The sequence below is a fragment of the Schistocerca nitens genome, chromosome 2 (assembly GCF_023898315.1).
Source record: "Schistocerca nitens isolate TAMUIC-IGC-003100 chromosome 2, iqSchNite1.1, whole genome shotgun sequence".
NCBI lineage: Eukaryota > Metazoa > Arthropoda > Insecta > Orthoptera > Acrididae > Schistocerca > Schistocerca nitens.
Window position 1 is genome coordinate 577,834,129 of NC_064615.1, and position 21,902 is coordinate 577,856,030.

A 21,902-nucleotide genomic window follows, 5' to 3' on the forward strand; every position below is an offset into this window, starting at 1 on the left:
CACTGTTCAGAACATTTGGGGAGCATTCACCTCGGCAAAATTGACAAGTCTACAGTGACAGAGCCCAATGCAGGAAGTATGTATGTTTTTGAACAGACAATGATGCTGTACTGTGCCAGTGGGATCAGGGATTTGATCATCAAACAGGCAGTGTAAATAAAAGTAGTATTTGACAATCTTGTCAACTGGCACAGTGGTTTCCAACTCAGCTCCACATGGGATTTGGTGTTAACGACTGCTGTACATCAGAATCACTGTGATGTGAAAGTGACAGGAAAAGCAGGCGAAATAGACAGGTAGCACGAGAACCCAATGCTAGGATGCTGGGACCCCCCCCCTTTCCCACACTGCTTGCACCAACCCCCCCCCCCCCCCCCCCCCTCCGCCCCACCACCACCACCACAACCACCACCACCACTGGGCACAACATCCAACATCTCTTCCAGCAGCATACAACTGATCCACCCATTGGGTTCTTGGCAGAGCAGTTGCAATACAGGAGCTATAAAAGAACAAACTGGACATGACACCAAGACTTTGCCTGAAGATGACAAGTGTGTAATTCATTAAAATGTTGTGACAACATGACGTCATGACTTGGCCGATAGTCCAGAAAGATTTTGTCAATGCACATAATGAGTTCAGCTACCAAATATTATCAGATTCATTTACGTGTTGAAGGACAATACAGCTGATGTATCAAGCATGTGAATCATGCAAACCAATGTGCCTAATCCACCCTTGTTTCCTGTTCCTAAACAGAATTGTCAGTGATGTGTTGTATGGCATGTTAAGTAACTGGGAACAGGCATCCTCAAAGCAGACAGTTCCTCTATGCCTAATCACGATCTCAGCCAGTTTAGTGGTAATTGTACCTATATAAAATGCTGTACAGTGGACCTGAATTTAGTTGATAAAGGTAATGGTTTGAGACTGGCATTAGGTTTAACTAGAATGTTACATAGATTAGGAGGGCAAAGGAACTATTATTCCTGTCTCAAGGTAACTACCAGTGCAATTGTCCTCACTGTAAAACTTGTTTCAGATACCCACCCACTACCACCTACTCCAGTCCCACTGCTGGTAAATGCTACAAAATAAAAGGCAGAGCAAGTTATGAAACAACACATGCTCTTTATCAGCTAACATGACAACTGAACAATTGTGATTTACACAAATGGCCACCACCAAACTGACTGAGTGCATGAATGGGATAAGAGATGTCTGTTTTGGGGGGCACCTGACACTCAGTTGCTTAATAGGCTCTACAACCTGAACAACATGTGGACTCTTTGGATTCTGACACTGATACTATAACCCAAAACTTTGCAAGTAGGAACTTGCCTGCCAACACATCCATGCATCCCCACAACCTCATGGACTAAATTTCCATTAACATATCTCTCATGTTTTTTTCTGTTTTTTGCTTTTTTTCTGGAAAACCAACAATATTGTCCCCTTCAAAGTAGTTCCTCTCAACAGCAATACACCAGTGGAATCATTGTTCCCAGTCTTGGTAGCAGTGCTGAAAGGCTTTGTATTGTATTGTATTTATTGGTCCAGTAAATCTTACATGTACAGTAAAGCACATCAGATATTGGACAGGTCAAAGTATATCTTACAATTAAAACACTTTAGAAACTAGAAAATTATGTTCACAAAATTTTACAGCACTTCATATACTGGGCACGTCAATGTGAAAGTTATAATTAAACCACATAAGAAACTTGAAGTTTACAACTGAATACATGTATAAGCCAATATTAACGATTACAGTATTTGCATGATCCTCACTTAAGCTCTAAGGATTTTTGAGGAACTCTTCTACACTATGAATTGACATGTACACTAGAGAATTACATTCACAGAATTTTACTTCATATACTGGGCAAGTCGGTATACAACTTGTACTTGAACCCCATTACAAACTTGAGAGTTACATCTGAATGTATTTATAGGCCAGTATTAATGGTTACAGTATTTGCATAATCATCGCTTAGACTCTCGAGGATTTTGGAGGAACTCTTCCACGCTATAAAAGCAATGTGTCAACAGATATTCTTTTAATGCTGCTTTAACATTTTTTACATTAGTCTTTACTTTAATTTCTCTTGGCAATTTATTGTAGATAATTTTTCCATGATGTAATGTTTCCTTTTGGCACAAACTGGTTTTTGTATGGAGTACATGAAAGTCAGTTTTCAACTGGTAGGGTGTTTTTACAGGTCAGCCACATTCTTTTCAATGTTCTCCAGAGTCCAAAAAGGATGGTCTCATAAGACATTCTTCAATTTCAATAAAAAAAAAAGTCACAAGAATTCAGATCAGGTGAATAGGGTGGGGGGGGGGGGGCTGGAACAACAGGAATGCCTTTTGAGGTAAAAAATTCTGTGATGGAATTGGCTGTGTGACCCGGGGTGATTTCGTGATGCAAAATCCACTTGTCTGCAATGTATGGTCACACCCAATTCACCCTTTTCCTGTGCCTTTCAAGGACTTCTTTATAAAATAAGTGATTGACTTTTGTCCTGGAGGAACAGTATCACAAGAGCAGGCACATGTTCAAATGTTTTCGTCAGCTTTTGAAGTTGAATTCCTCCCTGTGGAAAGTTCAGCTGCATTGTGTTCTCAGCCTTCCAAAAATGATCCGTGCCAGTGAAAAACTTGTGCTCTTGATAAGGAATGTTCTCCATAGGCAAGTTTCAATTTTTCAGATATTACACTCAAGAATTCCCCAGGTGTAACACAAAACTTGATGATGTAACATTGCTCTAAATTCTGCTGTTCTATTTTCGTAACACTCAACAAAAACACAACTTCACTGATGGCACTCTCAAAAATCATATGATGGCTGTACAGAGCTGAAACTTGGACTGAGCATCTGCAAAGGATGAATAACAGTCTAAACAAGTGGAACTACACACTGTTGCCAGATCACTCGCAGTAGTGTAAGTCTCATTACTTTTCTCCCTCTGTTTGTGTGGCAGTTGGTCACACTGTTATGAAGAGTGCTTCACGCGCTGTGTGTAAACATGTGCATGCTGCACTGAGGCGCTCAGTCTTGGCTTGGCAGCCATTGAGATTGGAGCTCCCATTGGATGTTACCGCCAAGTACGAATTGCATGCAGTTATTCGGTTTTTGAATGCAAAGGGCACTGCACTGACTGAAATCCATCGCCAGTTGATGGAAGTGTATGGTTAGTCATGCATGGATGTCAAAAATGTTTGTAAGTGGTGTAGAGAGTTTTCAGCTGGTCGGTCCAAAATTCATGACAAACAAAGGAGCAGGAGACCATCAATTTCTGAGGAGACAGTGTTTAAGGTTGAGCAAAGCGTGCGTGAAGATTGGATGATCACCCTAGATTATCTCCACACGTTGGTTCCTGAGGTTTCCCAAAGCACCACTCACAGAATTTTAACGGAAACATTGAACTACCGGAAGGTGTGGTCAAGATGTGTGCCATGCATGCTGACTGAGGACCACATGTGGCAAGTTGATGCTTCCCATGCATTTCTTCACTGCCTTGCAGCTGAACAGGACAACTTTCTGGACTTAATTGTCATGGGTGACAAAACCTGGGCATACTACTTTACACCTGAGACCAAGCAACAATCACACCAGTGGCAGCATCCTTCTTCCCCAAAGCCACAGAAATTCAAACAAACACAGTCTGCTGATAAAGTCATGACAACCTTTTTTGGGATTGGAAAGGGGTATTGTTGGTCAACTTTATGCCCACTGGGACCACAATTAATGCTGACGGGTACTGTGAGACTCTGAAAAAACTCAAACGGGCTATTCAAAACTGGAGAAAGGGAATGTCCAGCAGGGGTGTACACATCTCTCCTGCAATAGTTTCAGTGGAACATGATCACCCACCCACCCTTTAGTCAAGACTTGGTGCCCAGTGACTATCACCTGTTCCCTAAGTTAAAAGAACATTTGGCCAGAAAGCAATTCAGCTCCGACAATGAGGTGAAAGAAGAGGTTCATAACTTTCTGAACAGCATGACAGTGAGCTAGCATGACATGGGCATATAAAAACTGCCACAGCGTCTACAAAAATGCATCGACAGAAATGTTGATTATGTAAAGAAAAAATGCTAAATGTTCAAGCTGTAAACTGATGTAAACCATTGTAGAAATAAACAGGTCTATGTACTTATAAAAAAAATAGGAGACCTTGCTTCTGGGATTACCCTCATACTATTCAAGTTCCACTATCCTACAATTCATCAGAGTATTTATTAAAATGACATTTCCTAATGATCAGCATGACTAATGCCACTCCTGCTTTCTTTTTCTTTCTTTCCTCACGTCTCTTCCTTGTCTATCCCCTGCTCATTACTGCTTTATAGTTATCCCACAACTTACATGCTTTTGTCTCCTTCTTTGCACATGAGTACTTTGCCGTTATTCTTTCTTTATATACACCTCAAATAAAAAAAGATGTAGAACCATCACAGTTCTTATATACATATATGATGTGGAATCATGGGGAAACATTCCATGTGGGAATTCTTTGCATTTACATATGTCTGCCTGTGTCTGTATATGTGCGGATGGATATGTGTGTGTGTGCAAGTGTATACCTGTCCTTTTTTCCCCCCTAAGGCAAGTCTTTCCGCTCCTGGGATTGGAATGACTCCTTACCCTCTCCCTTAAAACCCACATACTTTCGTCTTTCCCTCTCCTTCCCTCTTTCCTGATGAAGCAACCTTGGGTTGCAAAAGCTTGAATATTTGTGTGTGTGTTTGTATGTATATATAATAGAGGGAAACATTCCATGTGGGAAAAATATACATAAAAAACAAAGATGCTGGGACTTACCAAATGAGAAAGCGCTGGTAGATAGACACAATAAAAAACACACAAACACACACACAAATTTCAGCTTTCGCAACCCAAGATTGTTTCATCAGGAAAGAGGGAAGGAGAGGGAAAGACGAGAGGATGTGGGTTTTAAGGGAGAGGGTAAGGAGTCATTCCAATCCCGGGAGCGGAAAGACTTACCTTAGGGGGAAACAAGGACCAGCACTTTCTCATATATATCTGTGTGTGTGTGTGTGTGTGTGTGTGTGTGTGTGTGTGTGTGTGTGTGTGCGCGTGTGTGCGTGCATATTTCCCTGTGCACACATATTCTTTCCCCTACAATACCTGGCAATTCTCACAGCATGACATGCTTTTTAGTCTGTAATTTCAATGTTTGAGTCTAAATGTATTTTTGTGTGTATGCGGATGTGTGTTCATGTAGTCTGATTCTTCAACCTTCTTGTCTAAAGATAAGATGTAAGTTATTAGAAACCATGGAAACAAGGAAGGACTTCAGCGATAGAAGTTTGTGAATATGGAAAAAGGGAAAAAATAGGTAGGTTCCCAAATGAGAAGAAAGAAAGGAAAAAAAATAGATATGGTTGCTAAGATCTAAGAAGAGAAAGAAGATAGCCCCAAAGACAGGAAACCCTTCCCACCCCCCATCCCCAGGATCCCTACCCCTCAGGTACTTGAGTGAGATGCCGGAGAAGGTTTGGTGTTAAATCGTCTCCTACAGAACGGACATTCCCACCTTCACCCTTGAGATCCTGAAGGAAATCTTAGCAACCCTATTGAAATGGCAGATGGTGAAGAATCAGGCACACTTGTTTGCGAGGGTTGTCTGAAAGGTGTGATGTGTGTTTTGTGTTAGCCATGATTTACTTGCTCTTATAAACCTTGCTTTTATTTACAATACTCACCCCTTTCAAAACCTATACAAACCCTCCCATTTACATCACATCTCATAAAAGGTGTAAAATACTCTATATAAAATAGAAAATTTATACACTATGGTATCACTGTTGTTTAATTATTCACCTCACATTATATTATCCCTAAATATAATACTCTATTCATTTTATTTTATGTCAATATCACTTTCTTACTTATTCTGTGAATCTCCTAAGTTTTCTTTATCTTGTAGTCGTATCCAGTTTTTAAAGCACTGTGCTTATAGGATAGTTTAAGATGTTAGGAATAGATGACAGAATAGTTTAAGATTTTAAATGAATTCAGTGCAGTAAAATTATTTTGGAAGAAAGACCGAAAACAACTCGGGATCAGACGGTCGTCACTCCGCCTGTTAACTCAGAATGTTAATGTCCCTGGGAGACAGATGATAGAACAGTTTAAGATTTTAAAGTAATTCGGTGCAGTAAACTGTTTTGGAAGAACTGAAAACCACTCGGGATCCGATGGTCGTCACTCCGCCCGTTAACTCAGAATGTTAACATCCCTAGGGGAATATATGACTCCGCCCGGGTCCCATGGATCTGATATTAACTTTTCTTGTGCACTGGCAGACCAGTATTTCTCTTTAAACTTCTTTTGAAAGTCATCTCAAGAGGAAACATTCTCAATATTTACTGTTCCCCATGCTTAGACTTCTCCTAGTAGGTACCCCACAGTGAACTCAATCTTTTTAGAATCTTCACAATTCTTTGGCAAAGCTTGGTTGAATCTTTTCAAAAAGTGTGTTGGATGTACATCTCTATCTGGTTTAAATTTAGAGAATTTCCTGGATAATCCTGAATTAGTCCCCAATTGCAGACCAGTCATCACTTCACTAGTTAATACCACATTAGGTGAAATTACCCTTTTGTCTACTTTATCCTGGATAAGCTTGAATTCTTTCCACAGATCACTTACACCTTTCTTGGTATCACTAAGTTCAGAAGATAGAATAGGAGATATGTTTCCGGATGTTACTCTCTCAGTAACTTTTCGATCTATAATTTCTTCAACCTGTTCCTCCAAACTACTTATATATACGATATCAGAGTTCGCTAATTTCTCTTTGAAGTTTCTTTCCACATTATCTACTCATGTATTAACACCTGTAATTTGCGATTGAATTATTGGCATTAAATTATCATGCTTATCGACACTCTCATTCAAAGTACTAAACGCTTGCTTTACAGCATTAAATTTAACATTGCACACATTTTCAAAGGATCCTAACTTTTCTTCAAGCTCTGATTCTACACTATTACATTTGTCTTCAATATTCAATTCTAACCTTTTTGTAAAATTCTGAAAATTATAATTCTGTTTCTGGCTGAAGTCAGTAAACATCTGATTTACATGAATGGCCAAGGAACTGGTCAATTCATTCTTTAAATCTAATTTCAAATTTTCTACTTTAATATTTAAGGCATCGAATTCGGTCTTTAGAGCACTCATGCCTCCACATAAATTACTAAATTCTTTGCTTTGTGAGTCAACTCTGGTATTTAACAAACCTATATTTTCCGCTTGACTACTTAAGGTTCCACTCTGGTTATTTAATTGAGAATGTACTGAGTATAGTTTTCCACTTAGTCACATTTTGAGTTTTGATTAAATTTACTAACTCAGACCAGGCAGGCACTTCCTTACTAACTTTCATAGCCATAGCTCGTCCTTGAGTTTCCTTGACTTGTCATATGTTATCCATATTCTTGCAAGCTTTTGATCTTGTAAGCATTTAACTAACTTTAAGTATGGTAACTACACTAATAAAGTTCACAGAACAGTTTGTACCACTTTGTACTAAAACAGTTAAGTTCTGTTTTACACTCACCTGGCAGAGGATATGCGCTGCATCGGTGAGCAGATGTGGAGGCAGGTCAGCACCGATGAACAGCAGCTGGTGCCGGCGGCGTCGGACGTTGGTTTCCATGTCTGCATCCCTGCGATGTGTGTGTGTGTGTGTGTGTGTGTGTGTGTGTGTGTGAGCTCTACACTCCAGGCACCGGATTTTCGAAATCAAAGTGTTCTAGGCGTATTTCTTCTTAGAGAAACACACTGGAATCTTCTTCTCTATTTCTCAATTCAAAATTTTGCTCCTTTAAATACTTGAGCATGTTCTGTTGTCTCGAAGTAAATTCCTTGTTGTATTTGGTTTAGTTGCTATGGCAACATACAAGAGCTTCTTTTGTATCCCCCCTGGAGAGGCAGTGCGTGGGTCTGCTCTTGTGAACTGCTTCTGTAATATAGGGTGAGAGTGAAGGAAGCGAGTAGGAGCAGGAGAGGTGAAGCACTTCGGTACTGCATGTAACTTTAACACTTTTAATAGAGTCAAAAACACAAGTAAATATCAAATGCATACATAACTTTGGCAAGGATGAGCATGTAGGTGTGAAGCAGTAGTCCATGTCTAATCCTGTGAAGTTAGGATGACTGTTCTGTGCAGTCTCAAAACTAACAAATACTCATTGCTGTCCAAACTTTAACTGAACATAACTAATATAAGGTCTCAATAGCAAGCTAGCCCACACGGTAGTAGAAGTGATATTTCCAAGCCATCTGCTCTTGATGAAAAATGGGCAGAAATCAAGACTGCACTCCCTGAACTCCACAGCGTCGGCCAGAGGGTGCTGTGGTCATCGTAGTTAGTCTACTCTCGTAGTGCCAACTTATGAGAGCTTGCACCTATGTTGTGGCAACATAATTACTGATGCCACAGCTTCTTTCCTCATTTTTTTGTCTTAGAATTCCTGTTTTTTCAGTCCTTTTCCACTGGTTGCCACATTCTAATGGCTTGGAGGGCAATTTAAATGTGAAGTAGATATACTACCTCCCACTTCTTTTCCGAGATGACTTACTTGAGATGCTTGGCCAACCTTCCTTGCTGGTTAGTCTGCTGCTGCAAAGTCTCTTTCACTTCTTCTCTGAAGTATGCTGCTAGGTACAAGAATTCCTTAAAACTCTTCCTACTTATAAAAATAAGTAGACATACAAAGTTTCATTTATGTTAACTAATAACGTATATTTAAACTTCAGTCATATTATGAATCTCACTCTTCATGTACTGTTTAGTAAGTCTTTTATGTCTACAAACATTAGAAACAAAGTAATTTACATAAAAGAGAAAGTTGGCTTAAACACCATGTCCAGTCTCAACATGAACCATAATACATGCCTTCTCTTCAACAAGGCTAAGATAAGAGTTTTTCTCAAAAGTACCTTCTCAAATGTTCTCATTATTATAACAATGGTCACTGACACAATTAGCACAGAATAACATAGAAGCTCCATGGTTCTTCCGTACACTTTCACTAAAACTTCCATGGATCGCCCAACAAATACTTGTCATTGCCATTCGACCGCTGCATCTACCTTCTTCTCATGAGTGAATTTCAAACCTGCACACACAAACATGTGCTACACATTAAGTAGGACTCTATCATCCCGCACTCACATCTAAAATACTGTGTGTTTGAGATAGTAGAAAGCCGAGTGGTTCTAGAATTTACACCGAAATTCTCAAATAACTGCAAAATGCCAATAACATCAGAATGACAGGAAGTGCAAAGTGGCAAAACAGGATTGGCTGTCGGAGAAATGGAAAGCTGTAAATGCATTGTTGATTATAGGAAAGGCACATGCTACTTATAGAAAAATTTAAGAAAACTTTGGAGAAAAGAGAAGCAACTGTATGAACATTAAGAGCTGAGATGACAGTCCAGTACTAAAGAAAGAAGACAAGGCTGAGAGATGGAATGAATATATTGCAAGGAAAGGACAAAAAACCATGATGATAATATTATGAAAAGAAGAGAAGTGGCAGATGATGCAAAACTGCAAGAAAAAATTGATAAAGCACTGAAAGACCAAGCTAAAACAACGCACATAGAATAAATATTTATTCAGAATTATTAATCCTTTCATACTTAAACCTCATTTTACTTAAACATAAATGACAAATAAGAGGTCTAAAACTGCCTTCTATAAACTCAAGTTGTCCATACATGTCTTATTCCCTCCATGGCCCTAGTATTTTTCTTCAAGTTCAGAAGCATCTCACTAGATGGGAACACTAGGAAGACATGGGACATAGATGTCTCAGTGCTCAAATCTGTGTATTATTTTAGGGGGACGTATGTGTCTCATCAACCACAAAAGGGTGACTTGGGAGAAGCAACCATGACAAAGTTCATCAACCTAGTATACAGGTTAATGAGAGAGGTAAAACACTTCCAGACTTCAAGAAGAATTTGACCGTCTTACTACCAAAGCAAGTTAGTGCTAAATGTGGGTATAAAACATTAACACAAACTATCTACAGAAGGATGAAATAGCTGGTAGAAGCGAACATGGAGGATGATTAGGTTTGGATCTGGAGGAATATAGAAACATGCAAGTGATTCTGTCCCTACAATGTATATTAGAAAGATAGATCCATATTTATAGCATTTTTAGATTTAGAAATAGCTCTTCCCAATATGAACTTGAATACAGTCATTGGAATTCTGAAGTTATCAAGGGTAAAATGTGAGGAGGGAAAGGTTATCTAAAGCAGAATGTATTCCTAACAGTGAAAAGACAAAAAATGGAGACAGTAATTGAGAAACAAATGAGACAAATTTGTAGACTATTAGTATGTATATAGTAAAGGAAACCAACAAGAAATTTGGAAAATGAATCATAGGTCAGGGAGAAGAAATAAAAGTTTTAAGGTTTCCTGATGACTTTACAGTTCTGATAGCACTGATAAAGGACTTGGAAAATTATTTGAATGGAATAGATAGTGCCTTTAAAATAGTTTACAACCTGGTCAATAAAAGTAAAACAAAAGTAATAGAGTATAGTGAAGTAAGCCAGGGAATGCTAAATTACTTGATGAGACCATGAAAATAGTAAACAAGCTTCACTGTCTAGGGGGCAAAATAGCTAATGTTAGTAGAAGTAAAGAGGTTATAGCAGTAGACTAGCAACAGAAAGAAAATACATCTATCTTATATTCTGTGTATATATAAACTGAATTATGCTGATGCATTCTGTCTGTATGTTTGGATTAATCTCAGGAACTACTTTCAGGATTTTGATTCTGTTTTCATTACTAAATAGACTAATTTCTGAGAAAGGTGTGTGTATATAATTTATAAATATTTTGTGCAAATTGACTAAACTATGTCTCCCACCACTGTGAAAACAATGCCATTGCCACTTAGCTGTGAATGACAGAACTCCTAGGACTCACAGTAGTTCTTGTGGTGCTCTTTACCAATGTTACGTGGTTAAGGATGCTTTGTACCAATGTCACATAGGAGAAGGTGCTTTTTACCATTGGTACATGGCAAAGGATGCTTCATAATGATGCATGACAGGGGCTGCTCAATACTAATGTTACATGGGAGAGGGAACTTCATACTGATGTGTGGTGGAGGGTGCTTCTTACCAACGTTACATGACAGAGATTCCTCCATACCAATATTGTGTGGTCGAGAGTGCTTGGCAGAGGGTGTACTGATGTTGTGAGGCAGAGGGTGCATCTTACCAAAATGATGTGACAGAGAGTTCTTTGTGCTGTTATTGTGTAGTGGAGGGTACTACAGTGTGTTAACTGTAAGACGGCAGAGTTGTGAGGGGAGTGCGGGGAGAGGAGGAAGCAAGCATTGGCTGGCGAGGGGAGAGGAGCCGTTGAGAGGGGGGACAAGGCACACCTACCAGTTGCAGTGCAGGCACTACAAATTGTGTGTCATGCTTACACGAAAGCAGACGAAAGGCTTGAAACTTTGGTGAGTTGTTCTCCGAACGCCCAAAAAGAGTAATCAACAATGTTTCAACAGATACGTCACTGTAGCATACATAGCACAATTGATTAGGTAAAGTCTTGTCATGACGTGGACCCGGGTTTGATTCTCACTGCTCGCAATTTTTTTTTTTTTTTTTTTTCATTTTATTTCATTCCCCGCAATGTTAAACTATTAATTATAAAATTTAAATATACTTAAACAGGTCATATAGTATAACGTAACAGTCAATCTCTATATATAAAAATAAATGTATGTATGTCTGCCCTCTGTGCGTTTCCATTTCAGATATTTTGTTCGCGGAAATGGAAACTCACCTTTTCTTGCCATGCGTTTGTGGTGATATGCCAGGATGATTCTTGTAAAACTGTTTGAATCTTCCAATGCTACGCATGCTTTGTCCTGTGTATGTAGCAGCTCTCACTGAAGATTTGTAAATGGGATGAAGCAATTTTTTCTGTTCCCTTTCCCTTTTGCAGCATTCAATCACACGCAATATAATTTTGCGAGCATCGCTACATAATACTGGTTTCCTTCTAACCGTAGGCCTACCAGTAGGCGACTCCTGAGATGGGCCAGAAACTGCCTCTTCACTCATTTTGATAAGAAGCAGATGACAATGGCTACCTTGTACAACACAGTCAGCTATGTAATGTTGGCAGCAGTCGAAACTGCGTGCCTACCGAAGCCTCCCGACGTTTACCGACTTCTACCTATTCAGGACTAGGGAGAGGTCTGCCATCTTAAAGTTTACACACTGTACTTACCACTGTTGCATGGCAGAGGGTCCTCCGCACCAATGTTGCTAGGTCACGTGTGCTTCATACCAGTGTGCAGAAGGTGCTTTGCCAATGTAGTGAGCAGAGGATGTTTCTTTGCAATATAATGTGGCAAAGGATGCTTTATACCAATGTTGGATGGCAGAGAGTGCTGCATACCAATGTTGCATCCTACCAGTTTTGTGTGACAAAGGGTATTTTCTACTGATGCTATGTTGCGAAATGCAGGAAAAGGTTACACAGAAAATATAGTTCATGCTGGACTGACGCTGGAGTCAACTGGTCAGCAAGTGGGCATAGCCTGTGCTGAATCCATTGCAATTGGGTGGACCACACCTTACTGGCACTCAATTCAGTCAGCTAGTATGTGGCTGTAGCTCACATTGAACTGGTGCTGCAGCTGGATGTTTGAGATGCCACTCCAAATGCCAGTTAAATTCAGAATAAATAATTCATACCTATGAGAACTTTCCTGGTGTACACTGCTTAAAACATTGAAGTTGTATGTTTTTTAAGAGTGAAGAGCCCCTTCACACCTGCATCGATGTGGTGACTATCTCAGATCTACTGTCATCTCTGTATTTGTTAGTCATTACTCGAGGGCTTCATGGGATGGGGGACCATGATGTTATCGATATGTAGGATTAACCACTAATGTAGTTGCTTCAAGGAGATAGATAGCGGATGAAAAGCAAATGAAGGGTAACGGTTTAAGGGCAGAGGGGAAAAAAGTGGCAAGGTAAGAAACCTCTGTGATAGTCTGGTTGGGTAGTAATGGCAGTAGCAGTTTTCTTGCTATCTGTGACAGATCATGCTAGGGTGAGGCTGTTATTAGTTTCGAGTGCCGGGCAATGCTTGGTTCCATTGTCATAGTTTAGGCCGTCATAAAGAGCGACAGTCCTATTGAAGAGGGGTACTGCTGGGCCAGGCGCCTATGAGTCTCCTGAGCCAGCTGCAGCATTTGTACCTGTAACAAGCCAAGATCATTATGAGTGGTTGATTGGTCATAAATCGATCACACTGTGTAAGGGATTTGGTTGGGTTTGTTTGTGTTCTAGTGTGCTGTATGGCTTCCCTTCATTGCTGGGTGGTGAGCTAGTTTACAGCTGGCAATACCAAATAGCTTTGCTGTGCAGCAGGGGCTCACAAATATTTGCTGTGTTTGTCTGTTGGTGCTACCCACAGGTGGTTAATTGTCCCTAACTAGTACTGTTTCTAGATGGTTATGTTTCTACCTATGGTTGTGATCATAGTTTCCCAGGTTAAGGTTGAAAGTATTGTTCAAATGTCTTGTTTTCCTGTACAGTCATGTGGCGAGTGGTTTTTTTTTTTTTTTAAATACCTCTGCGAGAATCTCAAGGTGGTATTCTCTGTGAAGGTTCATGGTTTGTGAGTATCATGGAGCAAGGCTTATGATATGTAGTGTTTTGTTGTGCATGATCTGCAGGCAGTGAAGACATGTTGGAGCTGTGTATCTCTGGACTGGATCGGCATACATCATCAGTGGTCTAATTAGTATTGCATACATGGATCCCAAAACCCTCCTATTCAGTGTGCTTTGCCTGTTGAGCATAGTGTAAAGCTGTTTGAGTCTCATGTTAGCTCGGTTGGTCACATGCATATGAAAGTGATGCTGTCTAATATTGTTCACTGAGTTCTTATCAAGGCTGTACATAGAAGTCCATCAACAAAAGTATCACTTTGATCACTTTGCCAACAAGTCATCTGGCCATTGATACTTAGAACTACTTGTGCAAAGATGAGGTGGGTTGTTAGGACAAGATAAATTTAAATTAGCACATACTTTCTGAAAGTTTTCTTTTTTTTCCTTTTTTCTTTCTCTCTCTCTCTCTCTCTCCCCTTTTTTTTTTTTTTTGTATTGAAGTGAAACATGGACAATAAAAAATACAGACAAGAGAAGAAAAGCTTTTTAAATATGGTGCTATAAAAGAATGGTGGAGATTAAATGGGTAGATTGATTGAATAACAAAGAGATACTGAATTGAACTGGAGGGGAAAGAACTTCACGGCACAAAATGATTAAGGCAAAGTTTAGGTTGATAGGACTAATTCTTAGGCACCATGGAACAGTTAATTTGGTGATGGGGGACAGCAGGTTGGGGTTAACGTTTTAGAGGGAGACCCTGCTTGACTGCAGTATTCAGGTTTAAATGGATGTAAGATGCAGTACTTATGCAGATATGAGAAGACTTGGGCATGGTAGACTAGCATGGAGAGCCACTTCAAACTAGTCTTCAAACTCATGACAGCAACAACATTAATGGAGTGAAGTCACATAAGAAGGCTTATTTAAGATATGTGTGGTAAGTTAGATAGTGGTAATGGCTTCCTTTTTAGTGAACATTCTTCAAATACCAAAAACTCAAGCATGAAAACTATAATATACATTCTTAAAGGACACAGAAAGTGAAGCAAATGGGAATGAACATGGTGGAGAATTTCAATGTAGTGTCATAGAAGAATTGTAAGAATGTACTGGGTTGATGAAATGTGAACTGAAATAGTTTAAATAACATGGGTAAAGAATGAATCTCAATATAATACAGACTATATTCTGTAAGATTCCCTCATGTATATTACAAAGATGCTTACAGTTTCTCTCTAAAGGCTTCAGTATTTCAGTAGTCTGATTTAAAAAGCAATTGCTGATTGAAATACTACTGATTGTTCATGCAGTAGATGTACATATGGTATGAAATTTGTAATGAGGTAATGATGGGTGATGTATGATATGATAGCAGAATAGGATTATATATGGTCATGTATAAGCAGTGTGAAATGCAGAAAGCTGAAATGACTCCACTTGCCCTTATGTATCAACTAAATAAAGAGCAACTTTGTTTCTCCCATTCTCGTGACTAATCCTAATATAGACAGTGTAGAAAAAGATAGATTGCTACTTAACGTAAGGATGACACATTAAGTTGCAGACAGGCACAATTAAAAGACACTTATGCATAAGCTTTTGGACTTTTGTCAGAACAAGAGAAAGACACACACACCATTTATTCACACATTCACACAAGCAAGCACACCACATACACATATGGCTGCCAACTCTGGCAGCTTGGACCAGAATGCAGCTTTCACATAGAATGGAAGCAGCAGTCTGGTGGAGGGGGGGGGGGGGGATGGGAGGGGATAGCAGTGTACAGGTGAGGGGACACTGTCTGGCAGAGTGTGCAGGGACTAGACTGCCAACAGGTGCAACATCAGGAGGCTGTGGGAAAGGGAGATGGTGAAAACAGAGCTCTCTTAATTATCTCACCCTCAACTTGTTAAAGTACTATCCCCATCCCAACAGTTTCTGCCCCCTTTGTCCTATCACCTACTGCCAATTCTCATCTCCCGCCCTCATTGTTTGCAGCCATTTGCCAACGCACCTGCCCATCTTTCCCTAACTGAGTCAGGTGGCGTAGTGGTTAGCACACTGGACTTGAATTCAGGAGTACAATAGTTCAAATCCACACCTGGCCATCCTGATTTAGGTTTTCCGTGGTTTCCCTAAATCACTTCAGGCAAATGCCAAGATGGTTCTTTTGAAAGGGCATGGCCAACTTCTTTCCCCATCCTTGCCTAATCCGATGCAACCTATGACCTCGCTGTTTGGTCACCTCCCCCAAATCAACCAACCAACCATCTTTCCATGCTCTTGTGCTTTTTCACTCTGTTTCCCTCACCTCCCTGCCCCACAACCTCCTGAAGCTGTGCCTATTGGCAGTCTAGTCCCTGCACACTCCACCAGACAGCACTCCTCTCTTCTCTCCACCCTTACACTGCTATCCCTCCTGTTCCCCGCACCCTCCAGAGTGCTGCTTCTATTCCACGTGAAAGTTGCTTTCTGGTGCAAGGTGCTGGAGTTGGCAGTCATGTGTGTGTGAGGTGTGCTTGCTTGTGTGAATTAATAGTGTGTATGTTTCTCTTTCTTATTCTGATGAAGGTTGTAGCCAAAAGCTTGTGTGTAAGTGTCTTTTAATTATGCTTGTTTGTCACTTAATGTGTCATCTTTACAGGAAGTAGCAATCTGTCTTTTCCTACAGTGTTGATATTCCAACTTAGAGTTTCCATTGTTTAATCTTAATATAGTATTTACATGTAATGTCAAAATTCTTTCATGAGAGGTGTTTTCTAATCTTTGTTGTGTAATGCATGACTTGCACTTGATTTTGCCATCTCTCAAAAATCTGTAATTTAAAAAATATCACTATCTAGGAATATTCTCATAAGAAATTTGAGAGTGTTCAAGTTGTAGAAGTACCCCTAATATTCCTGTTTGTGAAAAGTGTGTGTACCATCAATGGAAAAATATGTTGGTAAATGAAATACTTCAGAAATAATTTTTTAAATAGTATTGGTGGACTTACTTTGAAAACACAGGAGACATCTGCATTGCTATAAATCTACCCATAATAGAGTAGTGCTAAACCCAATTAAAGTTATCTTACCCACAGTCAATCAAAATAATTCCATTTCTAAAGCTGTAGGAATATTGCCAGTAATTTGTATCTTTTATGTCTTTATTAATCAGTCTCTGCTAAGCATCAGTGAGTGCTGATATAGTCATTAATTGGTCATTTGCAGCTAGTCTCTGTCCAGTTGTCATCAGTTGTGTATTTTGCTGAATGAACTATAAATGACACCAATCAAATCATGTATATCAACAATCAACATTTTCTATCCAGCTTCCAGATGGAAGTAGTGGTTTACCAGTGCTGTTTTGGATTCACGGTGGTGGTTACCGTCGTGGCTCAGCATCTCAATATGGAGTTACACCACTATTGAATAAAAATGTAGTAGTTGTTACTATACAATATCGCCTTGGAACATTGGGTGAGTCACATCTTTGAGGTTTTTCTTGGTATTACTGTGCCAGTTTTCTCTTTGTCTACAGCAAAGGAACAAAGGAGCTCTACATCTTCACTACTACGTAACCTCCACGTACATATCCCCTTACCTGTACCACACCTCCCCCCCCCCCTCCTCCCCACCATATTGCTGTTCCTCTCCCTCCCCACCCCATGTCTCCTCCTTATCCCCACCATTCATGCTGCATTGCTGCTTTCACCAGGCACAGTTGCTGTCCTCAGTCCAGCCACAGCAGCTGGAGACAGTCAACTTGTCTATGTGTGAGTTATGCTTGTGTGAATGTGTCTGGGTGTTTTACTTTTGGAAAACAATTTTTGTCTGAATGCTTATACGTATAGCAATCTTTTCATTGTGGCTGTCCGCAACTCAATCTATCCTCTGTAGAGTGAGTAGCAGTCTATACTTGTCATAATATTATCAAGTGAACATATGTATTGTGTAACGTAATAATAAGAAGTGCTTTCAAGCTTGAGAATTGCAAAAATTTTTAATTGAGTAAATATAATATTTATAGAACTTGACTGATCTCTGCAAATAAAACTGCGTTGAAAAGTATATCAGAACTTTCAAGTATGTCATACACATGAGACTACAAAAGCTGTTATGCATGTGCTTGCCTCACCATGGGTGCTGTTCATGAAGATGTTATCTACAAATCTGAAACAGACAAGGTATTTAAGGTGTAGCATCCACTGAGAACCATTTCTCTCATCACCACTCCTGTCCATCCTTTCCAGCTCTCTCCTTGTTCTGCATAACACTGTCCTCTCCTTCCCCTATCTCATATCCCAGTTTTTTCCTCTAATGGCCACGTCCTCGTTCATGTGCACCTATTTGTAAACAGCCAGTGCTGCCTCAAATCTGTGTGTGAGTGATAGACAGTATGCACTTATAGCAGAAAAAGAGTGAATGCTTGAAAGTTGCTGTATGTTTCTGATCTAATAAGAATACCTATGTGCAATGCATCCTTCATTTGCAGTGAATGTTTGCCTTTCTTTATTTTTTGTTTGTTGTTTCCATCACAGAGTTCCACTGCCATGCTATTGCCACTTTTAAGTTTTTAATTTTGTATTGTTCAGTTAACATCACAGCCCAGCATCATTTCATCTTCTTTCTTTGTTTTTTCTAGTTATTCCAGTATTCATCTTCTCTTCGTGCTGCTTTTTCCTTCTTCAAGCTGTACAGCTGGTGGTTTTGTTCCCAAATACGTTTTACCTTCTACGTTTTGTTTATTTCTAAAGACAATGTTTCTGTTATTCCTGATTCTTGAACAGTGGTGGCATTAGGTGCCGGCAACTGCTGATGGCCTTGTGCTTGTGGGGGCCTTGCAAAAAAGTTGTTGAAGCTGTTAAAATTTTAACTACTTAGTTGTCCATCTCTATTTCCATATGCCTGTAGTAGTATTTATCTAGGGTTGTCTGGCAACATTATGACAGTTAAGCCCCATTACAAGATGCATCTAAGGTGTACACCTATTCAGCTGCAGACTGGTTCTGATAGGCCTATTACACTACACAATTCATGCAGGATATACCTGCCATGAATCAGCACATGTGCACTAGATGGCACTAACACATGGATCTTGGAGGAGACTTTTTTGTTGCAAAGTCGTTTATACAGATTAAAAGAATTTTGCAAAATAAATTATTAAACTATATACTTAGAGAGGAAGCTGATCGCCACATTAAAGAAAGATGCATGTTAAATGGAAAATACACTTACTTTTCTTTATACCACATTCACAACTCACTTGGTATGCACTGTTTTTCCAAATTGACACTTCGATCCAACAATAAGCAAATGCAACAGTGCTCTGTGGAAGAGACAAAACGGACAGGAGCACTGTCTTGGCCAGTAATGCCAGCTTTCTGAAACCAGTCCTATCAAGTGACACTTCACTCTTTTTTTCAACTTATTGAACTAGTACAAGTGAGAAAGTCTTTTATCTCTGAAGGTTTTGTTGAACCAATTTCAGCCATACGTACTAAAATAACCCCATCGTATTGTAGGTCAGTATACAAATACATTTCTTTGTGTGTTTATTTGGCTGCTATCACACATGACAGAATAAAAGAAAAATATTCTGCCATGTATGATAATTACACAGTCTGTTCGCTCTGTATTATGACACTGAGTACTTTAAGTACCCTACTATACCTATCAACATACTTAGCACAAAATGTTTTTTCAGATCATCATGTCTGGAGGACCCTCAATAGACAGAGACATAGGGAGAAAATGGGAATCTGGTGCATCAAAAAGAAAAAGCTATGAGTTCAAGTATGATGGAATTTCTTAAGAAAACTCCAGGTGTAGCTGCTCTAGGGGCCTCCGATGAAGCTCTTATCCAAGTGTCTTTAGTTTCTGAAAAAGAACCAGCTTCAGGGTCGAATGAAGCTGCTACCTTTTCTGATACAGCATAGGAGTTGAGTGAAACTGCTATGATCCGAGATTGTGTGCCAAATAAACGCTTTGAAAGTGACAATCAAGAACAAACTGTTCATATAAGAGATTCATTTATAGAATTAGATCCAGGAAAGTGGGTATTTACAGTAACAGATTCACAACATCATGATTTAATTCAAAATGGTCCCCAACAAAACCTAGAGAATCCTGATGAAAGATACCCCAAAGATGCAAATAAAAGACATTTTACTAAATTTCATTTTACTAGAAAATTGAGTAGTGGCAAAAAGCAACATCACAGATGTTTAGCTTACTCCACATCTCAAGACAAATTTTATTACTTTCCATGTCGACTTTGTTCACATTTGCAACCACAGATGGTAAAAGAAGGATGTTGTGACTGGAAAGATCTGAGTAGGATATTGCAAAGGCATGTACAAAGTCAAGGACACATGGAGTGCATGATTAGATGGATGGAATTCTGTAAAGGAATCAAATAAGGAAAAGCATTAGATAAGGAAAATGAGAGACTGATTAGGGAATCACAAAAGTATTGGTATAATTTGTTTCAAATATTGGTCAATATTATAAAATACTTAGCTTCATACAGTATGGCATTTAGAGGGCATTGAGAATCCCTTAACCAGAACTATAGCAGAAACAGTGGAAATATTATAGACCTATTTAAGTTGTTATCCAAATATGATCACTAAAAGAGCACTTGCAACATATTAACAAAAAGCAACTTTGTCAGCATTATCTGAGACACAACATACAAAATTAATTAATTACATTAATGTCCAAATTACTATCAACAAAATTATAAACAGAGTCAAATGAGCAAAATATTATACCTTCTTGCTCGATTGTACCAGGGATTTCAGCTGTGTGGAACAAATGTCAATAATATTAAGATTTTTTAATTGCTCAACTGGAGAGATAGAGGAACATTTTGTTTGGTTTATTGCCATCACAGAAACAACGTGAGAGTATTTAAGAGATGCCATTTTAAAGGAACTAGAAAATAATGGCCTAGACATCTAAAACTGTCGAGACAGGGATATGATAACGGTGCCAGTATGGTTGGCATTACTAAAGGTGTTAGAACAAGAATACTCAATATTAATCCACAAGCTTGTTCACACCATGGTGATGCCATTGTTGGAATTTGCTTTTGCTAGATGTCGCTAACACTTCTACAACAATTAAAATGGTCTTCGGCTTCATCAATAAAGTTTATGTGCTTTTTACAAAATCAAGCAAGTGTTGGGATCTTACAAAAACTAAATTAAAACCTCTGTCTGTAACACGATGGGAAAGTAGATAGAGCTGTAAAAGCAATATTTTTGCAATTTGATGATGTCATCAAAAGTGTGGTTGACCTGAAAAATAGAACTGATGATCCCGAAACTCTTAGCAACTGTGAAGCAGTCTTGAAAGAAATGTTAACCTTGAGTTTATTGTTGCAATACACATGCGGTTGAGATTTTACTGTGTGTCAGCAATATAAGTAAACTTTGGCAATCAGTTCAGGTGAACTTGAAAGTCGATATTGATGGTTTATGTTCATTTTATGACTGTATTCAAGAATTCCAGAACACAGCATTTGAAACAAGTGTGGCAGAAACTCGATTGTTTGTAGAAAGATGCAGTTACAAAAATCAGTCTCAGTTTAAAAACAAAAGAATAGCATGGAAAAAATGAATATTCGGTTATGAACAACAAACTGATGAACATATGCAATCTGCTGAAATGCAGTATACAGAATTAGCTTCTTTAACAAAATGAGAGACACTGTAATAGCCAACACTGAATGTCGATTTAAAGCACTCAATATTTTGAAAAATTTGGCTTTATTTATGATCTGAATTATTTGAAATTGGTATCTAAGGATGACATTTTTAGACATTGTAATGATTTAGGTACAATATACTTCAAGACGGTGCAAATAGCAACATACAGCCTTTAGAACTTTATGAGGAACTCCAACTTTTAAAACCCAACCTACAGGGCTCAATCAAAGATGCAAAACAACTTATCCAGCACATACTAGAAAATAATTTGGAAGAAGTACATCCAAATCTTTACATAACAATCAGAATAATGCTCCCAGTTCCTATCAGTACAGCTTCTGCCAAGACAAGTTTCTCAAAGTTAAAATAGATTAAGACACACTAAAGAAGCACGATGTGCCAAGAAAGACTATCTGTGTTGTCAGTACTATCAATTGAAGTGGAAATAGCAGCTAGTATTAACTATGAAGTAATCTTAAAAAAA

At 39.0% G+C, this 21,902-nt stretch overlaps 1 protein-coding gene across 1 annotated transcript in view; it reads left to right on the forward strand.

Moving 5' to 3' along the window:
* The window catches only part of LOC126236626 (pyrethroid hydrolase Ces2a), a 177,085-nt gene that overhangs the window by 29,551 nt on the left and 125,632 nt on the right, over positions 1–21,902 (forward strand). Inside the window, exon 3 of the mRNA XM_049946073.1 lies at positions 17,036–17,183. Coding sequence (XP_049802030.1) covers positions 17,036–17,183 — 148 coding nt within the window. The remainder of the gene's footprint in view (positions 1–17,035; positions 17,184–21,902) is intronic.